This window comes from Neophocaena asiaeorientalis, unplaced genomic scaffold (genome assembly GCF_003031525.2).
Source record: "Neophocaena asiaeorientalis asiaeorientalis breed wild unplaced genomic scaffold, Neophocaena_asiaeorientalis_V1.1 scaffold1017, whole genome shotgun sequence".
Classification (NCBI taxonomy): domain Eukaryota; kingdom Metazoa; phylum Chordata; class Mammalia; order Artiodactyla; family Phocoenidae; genus Neophocaena; species Neophocaena asiaeorientalis.
The window spans coordinates 17,731-29,242 of NW_020172679.1; the positions used below are offsets into that span (position 1 = coordinate 17,731).

The window sequence follows — 11,512 nt, forward strand, 5'->3', positions numbered from 1 at the left end:
TATGACCCAGCAATCCCACTACTGGGCATATACCCTGAGAAAACCATAATTCAAAAAGAGTCATGTACCAAAATGTTCATTGCAGCTCTATTTACAATAGCCCGGAGACAGAAACAACCTAAGTGTCCATCATTGGATGAATGGATAAAGAAGATGTGGCCCATATATACAATGGAATATTACTCAGCCATAAAAAGAAACGAAATTGAGCTATTTGTAATGAGGTGGATAGACCTAGATTCTGTAATATAGAGTGAAGTAAGTCCGAAAGAGAAAGGCAAATACCATATGCTAACACATATATATGGAATTTAAGAAAAAAAATGTCATGAAGACAGGAGTAAGACAGGAATAAAGGCACAGGGGTAAGACAGGAATAAAGGCACAGACCTACTAGAGAATGAACTTGAGGATATGGGGAGGGGGAAGGGTAAGCTGTGAGAAAGCGAGCGAGAGGCATGGACCTATATACACTACCAAACGTAAGGTAGATAGCTAGTGGGAAGCAGCCGCATAGCACTTGGAGATCAGCTCGGTGCTTTGTGACCGCCTGGAGGGGTGGGATAGGGAAGTTGGGAGGGAGGGAGATGCAAGAGGGAAGAGATGTGGGAACATATGTATATGTATAACTGATTCACTTTGTTATGAAGCAGAAACTATAACATACCATTGTAAAGCAATTATACTCCATTAAAGATGTAAAAACAGAACAAAACCAACAAAAAGACTACAATGAGGTTTCACCTCTCACCAGTCAAAATGGCTATCATCAAAAAATTTACATACAATAAGTGCTGGAGAGGGTATGGATACAGGTCAACCCTCCTACACTGTTGTTGGGAATGTCAATTGGTACAGCCACTGTGGAGAGCAGTATGGAGGTTCCTTAAAAAACTAAAAATAGAACTACCATATTACCCAGCAACCCAACTCCTGGGCATATTTCTGGAGAAAACCATAATTCAAAAAATACATGCAGAACAGTGTTCACTGCATCACTATTTACAGTAGCTGGGACATGGAATCAACCTAAATGTTCATCAAAAGAGGAATGGATAAAGAAGATGCAGTACATATACACAATGGACTCTTGCATAAAATAACAAAATAATGCCATTTGTGGCAACATGGATGGACCTAGAGATTGTCATAGTGAGTAAAGTAAGTCAGACACAGAAAGACAAATACCATATGATATCGCTTGTGTGTGGAATCTATAAAAAATTGTACAAATGAACTTACTTAGAAAACAGAAGTAGAGTCACAGATGTAGAAAACAATCATTGTTACCAGGGGATAAGCAGGGGAGGGATACATTGGGAGGTTGAGATTGACATAAACACACTACTATATATAAAATAGATAACTAATAAGGACCTGCTGTATAGCACAGGGAAATCTACTCAGTACTCTGTACTGGCCTGTATGGGAAAAGAATCTAAACAAAGAGTGGATATATGTATATGTATAACTGATTCACTTTGCTGTACACCTGAATGTTAACACAACATTGTAAATCGACTATACTCCAATAACATTTTTTGAAAAAGAAATTAAAGAGGATCTAAATTGAAAAGGATCCCATGCTTATTGACCAGAAGACAGTTTTGTTTACATGGCAATAATACCTAAAGTGTCCTACATATTCAATGAATTTTCTGTAAAAATTCCAGTGGGATCTTTTTTAACAGAAATTAACAAGCTTAACCTAAATCCCATATGGAAAAGCAAAAGACCACAAACAGCTAAAGCTTTCTTGAAAAGAAAAGTTTAGAGACTCACACTCCTGATTTCACAACTTCAATAAAATGCTATAATAATCAAGACAGTATGGTACTAGCATAAAGACAGATAAATAGATTAATGGAGTGAAACTGAAAGTCTACATATTTGCCCTTACATTTATGGTAGTTTGATTGACAAGGATGTCAAGTCAATTTAATGGGGGAAAGGATAGCATATTCCATAAATGAGTCTGGGACAACTGGATATCCCCATGCACAAGAATGAACTTGGATACCTAATTTACAATATATAAAAAATTAACTCAAATGGATCCTAAATCTAAATGTAATAGATAAAAATATAAAACTCTTTAGAAGACAATGTGGGTGTAAATATTAATGACCTTGTATTCGTCAATGGTTTCTTACATATGATACCAAAAGCACAAGTGAGTAAAGAAAAAAATAGATGCATTGGACTTTCTCAAAAAAACTTGTGCTACAAATGATACAATCAAGATAGTGAAAAGACAATCCATGGAATGGAAGAAAATGTTTGCAAATCATATCTCTGATAAGGGACTTGTATCCAGAATATATAAATATCTCTTGCAATTCAACAATAAAATAGCAAATAATACAATTTAAAAATGAAGAAAGACTTTAGTCATTTCTTCAAGAAGATATACAAAATGCCCAATAAGCACATGAAAAAATACTATGCAACACTAATTACTGGAGAACTACAAATCAAGAGTGCAATGAGATACCACTTCCCACCCCTTAGAATGGCTACAATCCAACAGATGGACAATAACAAATGTTTGGGAGGATGGAGAGAAATTGGAATCCTCTTACATCACTGGTGGGAATGTAAAATGGTGCAGCTGTTTTGGAAAAGTCTAGCAGTTCTTCAAAAAGTTAAACAGAGTTATCATGTGCTCAGCAATTCTACTCTTCTATATATACTCAAAGAAATGAACACATATGTCCACACAGATTTGTACCCAGATATCTACAGTAGCATTTTTCAAAATTGAAAACAGCCCCTAAATGTCCATCAGTTGATGAATGGATAAATAAAAGGTTGTGCATCCACAAAATGGACTATTATTTAGTAACAAAAATCAATGAAGTACTGACACATGCTAAAACATGGATGAATCTTGAAAACATGCAAAGTGAAAGAATTCAGCCACCAAAGACCACATTTTGTTTATTCCATTTATGTGAAATGTCAAAAACAAACTTTTGCTGAAACTATTCATAAAGAGTCACTTTCTATTTGGTTTTGCTAAATTGTTGAGATGTAAGCTATGGTCGTACTGCTAACATGAGGAGAGACCCTGCCTAAGAATGACGTCTATGCAGGAAAGAGCAGAGCCAAAAGATATACAGATTTCTGAAGACATATTTTGATCACACAAATCCATCTGGACACCAAGCAATCCCAATTACATGAATTAACTAATTCCCAGTTTAAGTTGGGTTTCTGGCATGTGCAACTGAAAGAGTCCTGACTAATATGGTTGGTTAAACAACTAATTATTTGCTTTTCACTTTCATTGTATTTACTGTATTGTAAATACAGTAAAAGTGTGCTCTTGAATTTTATTGACCATAATAGCTATGTCTTTTTGTGAACATTCATTCTTCAGTAGAATTATTGGCCAGCAGAAAACACCAAACTCTGTCTAGGGGCATATATGTCAGTTAAACATGCTATAACTTGGATTATAACATAACCAAAGTCATATCCAAATTTCATTAAAAATACATTACTTTCTAGTGGTAATAGTTGTCCTTCCACCACTGGAGGGTTGGTTAAGAGATGAATATATTTCTTGTCTCAACTTCGAGAGTTCCTTACAAATAAAAGACAATATAATCATTTGAAAACCATAGAAACATGAGGTAAGAGGTATGTTTGATAATTTAACAAGGTTACTAAAGAATAATTACTTTTTTCCCTTCGTTTTTAGCCTTGAGGTAAGAATGTTCCAATCCCACTTGTTGAATTCCATATAGTCTTGTTTCATGGTACCTAATCAGTTACATTATAAGTCTCTGCAGGAATCCACTAACTGGTTCTATACTTAAGGGATAACATGAGATAGAATGGGCATGATTCTCAAGATGAAGATGTGAAAATTTTTGTTCCAAAAAGATTTAAATGTGTATCTATAGCAGAAAAATATGAAATTTCAATATGGAAGTAGATATTGTTTCATAACAGAAAATCTATCACTGAATGCTACTACAAGTACCATTTGTTCAATAACAGCAATACAACATTAGCCACCATTTGGGTAGTTTCTTCCTTCAGTACCTATTTTATGACAGATCTTGGGCTACATGATACAGACATAGAAAGGAATATAACACAGTCCCTTGCTGAAGCAGCTCACAGCCTTATTGGGAGTTTGCCTGCCAATGAGGTAGAAAATCAATGTCTTAAAATTATTAAAGGCACAATAGCACATATTTTTTGCTTCAATTCTAGCTTTCATTTGAATTATTTCTCCTGAAATGTGAGTCTTCTACTTCTCGTAGGCACTCACATTCTACTTCATGAATAAAGTAAGTCTTGGAAACATGTCTTTTTATAGTTTGTGGGAAGTATTTATCCTACAGGGCTGAGTTGTATGGTTCGTCTCCACCTTGACCCCTTCTCTGTTACCTCCGATTGATGCTTTATAAGGGAATCCTTCTCTTCCAGCAAGCTTGTCAGTTCATGAATCTTGAATTGGAAGTCACTGCTACTTCCTTCTCTTCTTGAAACATCTTTTTGGTACTGATTTAATTGAGTCTAAGGATTTAAAAAGAACTAAGAATTATTATAATTCTCATTAACAAAATGGGTAACTGAGTTCCAGAGAGGTTAAGTGACATAAAGTCATACAGCTAGTTATGAAATGAAGAGCAAAATACCAGTAGTTATAAACATTTAAAGAGCTTTATGAATGTAATATGTGAACTGAAATGCCAATTAGGAATTTCTCACTTTTTTTAAGATTTATTGTTTATTTTTGGCTGTGTCAGATCTTAGTTGCAGTACATGGGATCTTCATTGAGGCTTCTATCTAATTGTGGCATGTGGGTTTTCTCTTCTCTAGTTGTGGCACGCAGGTTCCAGAGCACGTGGGCTCTGTAGTTTGTGGCAATGTGGGCTCTCTAGTTGAGGTGCACGAGCTCAGTAGTTGTAGCATGTGGGCTCTAGTTGCCCCATGGTATGTGGGATCTTAGTTCCCTGACCAGGGATCAAACCCAAGTCCCCTGCATTGTAAGGTGGATTCTTTATCACTGGACCACCAGGGAAGTCCAATAAATTTCTCATTTTTAAAAGGTGACTTTACTGTTTAGGCTTAGGCATTACTTAAGTAAAAGTCCTAGGCAACAAGAATTAAAATAAAGCTAAGAAAACAGGTACTTTACATTCCTTCAAATACTAATTAAGGAAAACTCAATAACAAATATTATATCATAATTTGCAGTTCACAACATATTCCTCCTGCATGACTCATCTCAGTCCTCATAGCAGCCCTCTAAGTATTATTATAATCTTTATTTACAAAACAGGTAAATGAGATCCAGAGACATGAAGGCACAACAGCTACTAAGCAACATAGCTGCAACTCCATGACAAGTCTTCCAACTGCAAATCCTGTCCATTTCCCTTTTTACTGCATTATGTGTGCACAGATGGCTGTTTAGGTTAAAGTGTTATTAGTAACGTTCAGATGGAAAATAAACCAGTGGAGGACATCTGCAAGAAAAATCAGCAGACTTTTGAACAAATTCTATTTTGTTTCATTTTGATTTTTGGTAAAGACTGTACATTATATTTGGAGAGAAAAAACTGTGGTCAGTTTTTCTATTAAAATATTTGAGTATATATAACTACAATTAGGAATCAGTAAATTGTTAGTCAATTTGACCTAGAATGACAAAATAAGACAATGTATATTTATTCTCACAAATATCACCTTAATTTTGATGCCAATTACAGGTATATAATTCAACAGTTCTTATCCATGTGCTTGAAAAAACTCTTGCTAGCTATCATCCTTCAAAATCAAGTGAGGATATTTATGAAGTCAAATGTGGCTTCACTGGATAATCTTGAAAGTTGCTTGGCTGCATAGAGCAAGCTTTAGGCAAGATCGTAAAGTGTTCCCCCGTCACCATAAATAAATGAATAGAAATTAAAAATCAACAACCCTGAACTTAAGGTCTTCTTTTGCTTTCCTAGAAAAGATGAAGCTAAATTACAAGACAATTTAACGATATTCCCTACATAGTGATATGTATTTAAAGAAATGGTTCTATGGCATACTCCTAAAACTCTACCTTTGGTTGATTTTTCTTTGTAGCATTAAACTGGAGACTATCATTGTCTTATTAGAAAGTTTGTGCTGAACTGTGTATTTATGCAGTGTAGGATCTACATACCCTTAGTTTGCAGATCTCTCTATCTTTCTCCATTCTTAAGTTTTTCACCATCTCCATGTAATGGTTGCCAATCTCAGCCATTTTAGCCTGCAGCATCGGGCCTGTGCAAGTCTCTGAGAGCTACACAAGACAAAATAAATTTCTGTTGTTAGACTGTTATGAAGGAAACCCATATTATATTACAAGACATTAATAGATGAAAACCACTTGATTAAACAAAACATTGAAATAATGACAGTGATTTTTAGGAACTGCATTATACAGCTCAGATGGCAGTGAGTTAAGACCTAACTGCATGTGAGATCATCAGAAAGCAGTCTACATATTTTCTCGAGATGAATTGGAGATATATATATATATATATATAGCCAATGCTAGGATTACAACCATATAACTAAGACAATAACACACATTTAAAACAAAATTTGAATACCTGCACTCTAAGATTTTTATTCTCTTGCTCTAAATTATGCTTACAGTATTCCAGTTCTTTTAGTTTATATTCTATATCTGATAGTGTATGCCGAAGAGAAAGATTGTTTTCTTCCAATGCTTGGCATTTTGAGGTTGAGTCTTGAAGTCCTTGCTGTAAAGACACAGTAAATAAGACAAATGGATTCTACTTTTTGGGAGAGAGTGCTTTTAGTTGATTAATTCAATGAAACAAAGCAAATATTGATATTTTTCCATGCCCAGTTTTCTTATATATTTAACCTTAAAAGGTAAGTTAAGGGCTTCCCTGGTGGCGCAGTGGTTGAGAGTCCACCTGCCGTGTTCCAGTCCGGGAAGATCCCACATGCCGCGGAGCGGCTATTACCCTCACTTGCCTATCTTGAGTGAGAAGGAATCGAGATCAGATGAATTTTCAATGTACCAATCGAGCAATCTGACTCTTGCTGCTTTTTGACAATACCGTAACCTGCCTTTTAGTAGGCACCAAAATGACCATATGCCTGATTATGTGACAAATGAAAACTCAGCCAAATTGTCATGGGAATGTCATGGGAATGAATTTTAAGAATGGACTGGCCTCAGAGACTCATTACGATTTCCTAAAAATCCTCTCTGCTCAGGTATCTGGAGAAATCTTCTAGAGTTCATTCATTCAGTTATTCATTGCACAAACGTGCTAAGATCTCCAAAACTTTTTTATTGACACATTAGTAGATTAAATGAACGAGTGAACTTAGATTTTCAATATTTATACAATTTTTGTCACCCAACAAAACATAATTGTGGATAGTATATACTTTATATCTAAAATACTTGGGGTTATCTATTTTTCTGAGAGGGCTTCAGTATTTGGAAATACCTAAAGCCACTCAATTCCCATATGAACAAATTGTTCCATCATATTTTAATTTTCTGGATTATATCTCATAACTCCAATGTGCTAGTAATTGTGCATATGAAAAACTATCAAATTTATTATCAAAGAAAATGTCAACTTACCTGCTGCTGGCGATTATTTGCTCTCACTGATGCTAAGAGTTCTTCATACTCTTTTATTTGAGTTTCTTTGAATGACAAGTCTTTCTCAAGTCTTATCTTGTCATTTTCCAGTGACTAGAAGCAAAATTATTTATGACTCAGAATTACAGAATCCTGTCAACAGTTATGTAATACAAAGACCTGTTTACATTGGAAGGTTTAAATAAGCACTTGTTTCATTTGTAATTGTTTAATAAAACGGAATTCTTAAAAGTTAATCAAACTATGGGATACAAAGAAGTGAAAATTTAAAAACCCGCATCAATGGACATTTTGATGAATTGACTAATTGTAAGTACAATGAAGCAGAACCTTTTGAATTATTTTAATGTTTTTCTTCAATCTACAAAGACCCTTGTTAATCCCAGCAGGTGGTGAATTTTCAAATTAAGAGTCTAAATGTGTTCATCAGAACCCAGAAACAAGAAAGCCCACTCCAAAGTCCCCAAGGAGTTATTCATTGTATGAAAAGTGTTCTGAATGTATCTAGCTGATGTCATGAAGAGCACCAATTAAAATAGAAAATGTTAAGTTCTTGGAGAAAGAAGTTTTCAAGTATTCAAATAAATTCAAAGTATGCTTTACTATTACAGAAAAGGGGAAATTATGAATCAGAGTCAGATTATTGTAATTTTACAAACTACTCCCTGGCTTTAAGCGTTAAATTACCTTAGCGGTAAACTAAGTAGTAAGTGTTCACCCAACTTTCATTTTCACATTGGATAACTCTTTACTCCTCTCTCCCAACCCCAATTAATTATTTCAGGAAAATAACTATATCTGGGTGAGCACAATGTTGTTGTGTTGTATTAAATTTTAAAAAGGTATACTGAATGCTTTGATTTCTATGTTATGAAGCTAGGATCTAGAAAAGATTTGGAAAGAAAAATCAAAATAAATGTTACTGTCAAGTCATTCTGAAGATGTCCAAGCTCCTCCCGTATGTTGCTGAATGTGGACAGCACTAGCCGGAGTGATTTATCAGACATACCCCTCATCTGGAGGAAGAAAATTATTGATGGTTTATTTTTACTAGCATTTAAAAATAGGCAATATAAGTAATAATAATCTTATTTTTTCTATTCCTACAAGCAAACTTATTAACAGTTTCATTTTTGATATGGCAATATTAGAATAGTGATGCAGAGCATTTGGTCAATAACATGCATTAGTAATCCAAGCAATATCCCTGAAGAGTCCCTGAAGAGATCATAGCTATGCTATTAAAACAAGGGTCTCTTATTTTTTCCATGATAAAGTATCATCTTTCTCACGACAGAAATATATCATCAAATTCTTAAATTTACTTTTCTTCTCTATTTAAAGATTAGAAAAGATGAGACAGTCAACCTTCAAGTAATAAATTGCATCTCCCTAAGTGTGTTGCCAAATGCATAGATTTTGCCTGAGTTGAGAAGAATCTAACACAAATTAAGTTTAACCTTGAAGTATAGAAATATCTCAAAATTTAAAGAGGGAGAAAAACCCTTTAACTAGATTAAACTCATTTCTTCAAAGAAAAATGGTTTTGAAAACAGGCAACTTCTGTTTCTGAAAAGATGGAGCAGAAATACTTTTCTCTATTTTTCCTGCTAAGTCTAACTAAAAACCCTGCACTTTATGTATAAAACAAACATAAAAAGACTCTGAAAGTTAAAAAAGAAGAATGAAGTCTGGTTGAGAACATTAGGAGCTAAGGAATAATACAGAAGTGATTTCCTGGGTTTTCTTTTTGCTTCATATATGAGTGGTATTGGACAAACCAATAACAAAGAAACACCAGTGGATACAGACAACAAAAGTCCCTAGAAAAGCCTGCTCTCTCTACCCAAAGTACCATGAAAAGGGCAGCCTAGCAAGGCAGATAGCATTTAAATAATAACCAGTCTACTCCAGCCAAACACCACAGAAAAACCTGCAACTCTATTCTACGCCCACCCAAACCATCAAAAGCCAAGAAGGGAACGTAGACTCTCTCTCTCAACCTCCCTGCTTGGGTGATGTCAGAGAATTCTTAGTGAAGTGTCAAGACTTTCATCATTGCCCAACAGAAATGAGGCCACTCACATTGCAGTGTCAGTAGAGGCCAACAAGGGAACAGTAACACAACACACCTCCCCATCCAAACCAGGGTGTTTTCAGTGGGAGCCTAGTAGAGAGCCACACTTCCTACACCTGCCAAGGAAGAACAAAGAGCTACTCCCCCAACCTGTGTCAACAGAGGCAGAATGGGGAACCTGGACTTCCACCCCCATGTGGCAGTAACAGGTCATGCCCCTACTTCCCCTGTTGCTCAGTATCAGAGGAGGCCTGCTAAAACAGAAGATGTGAATAAGATCCAAAGTCAGAACACAGTACCCAAAATGTCCAGGTTTCAATTTTTAAAAAGTCACTTATTCTAAGAACCAGGAAATCTCAACTTGGTAAGAAAAAAGGGTTAATACATGCCAACATCAAGATATCAGAAAAGTTAGAATTATCTGATAAGGATTTTAAGGCAGCCATTTTAAAAAGGTTTCAAAGTGACCTAAATGTCCATCAACAGAGGAATGGATAAAGAAGATGTGGCACATATATGCAATGGAATATTACTCAGTCATAAAAAGAAACAAAATAGTGCCATTTGCAGAGACATGGATGGATCTAGAAACAGTCATACAGAGTGAAGTAAGTCAAAAAGAGAAAAACAAATGTCACATAATATTACCTATATGTGGAATCTAGAAAAATGGTAGAGAAGAACTTATTTGCAAAGTAGAAATAGAGTCACAGATGTAGAGAACAAACTTATGGTTACCAAGAGGGGAAGGGAGGGGTGGGATGAACTGAGAGATTGGGACTGACATAAATACACTACTATGTGTAAAATAGATAACGAATGAGATCCTACTGTGTAGCACAGGGAACTCTACTCAGTGCTCTGTGGTGACCTAAATGGGAAGGAAATCTAAAAAAGAAGGGATATATGTGTATGTAAGACTGATTCACTTTGCTGTACAGCAAGAAACTAACACAACATTGTAAAGCAATGATACTCTAATAAAAATTAATTCAAAAAACACACCAAATTAAAAAAAGTTTCAACAAGAAATTGCAAAGATTTAAAACAAATAAAAAATAGAAAGTCTCAGCAACAAAACAGAAAATCTCAGAAAACAAACAGAAGCTATAAAGAGTAACTAAATGAAAATTTTAGAACTGAAAACTCAATAATTAAAAAGCAAAACAAAAACAAAAACCTCAGTGGATGGACTAAAAAGCAGAAAGGAAAGCATAGAGCAAAGAATCAGTGAACTTGAAGACAGAACAATAGAAAATACTGAGTTCTGAACATCAGACAGAAAATAGGTTGGAAGAAAATTGAACAGCGCCTCAGTGTCCAGTGGGAGTATGACATATATCTAACATTCATGTCATCAGAATCCTAGAAGGAAAAAAGAAAGAGGGGGGAGCTGAAAAATTATATGAAGAAATAATGGCTGTAAACTTCCCCAAATTAGCAGAAAAACATAGACAGATTTAAGAAGTTGAGCAAACCCTAAACAGGATAGACCCAAAGAAATCCATGCCTGGACATATGAGGCAAACTTCTTAAAACTGAAGATAAATTTAAAATCTTAAAAGCAGCAAAAGAAACCTTAACTATTGGGAATAGCAATTCAAATGACAGCCGATTTCTCATGAAAAATCATAGAGGCCAGAAGGAAGTGGCATACATTTTTAAAGTGATGAAAGAAAAGAATTGTCAACTACAAATTCTGTATGCAATGAAAACAACCTTTAGGAATGAAGGGAAAATCACATTTTCAGAGGAAAAGAAAAAGAATTTTTCACTAGCAGACCTC

General features: G+C 35.0%; 1 protein-coding gene across 1 annotated transcript in view; it reads right to left on the reverse strand.

The window, feature by feature from the left end:
- Window positions 1–11,512, reverse strand: part of LOC112396183 (POF1B actin binding protein) — a gene marked incomplete at its 3' end in the record, with an annotated part of 94,627 nt that overhangs the window by 16,168 nt on the left and 66,947 nt on the right. The window contains 6 exon segments of the mRNA XM_024739780.1: window positions 3,507–3,589; window positions 4,405–4,533; window positions 6,177–6,296; window positions 6,610–6,762; window positions 7,629–7,742; window positions 8,573–8,665. Coding sequence (XP_024595548.1) covers window positions 3,507–3,589; window positions 4,405–4,533; window positions 6,177–6,296; window positions 6,610–6,762; window positions 7,629–7,742; window positions 8,573–8,665 — 692 coding nt within the window.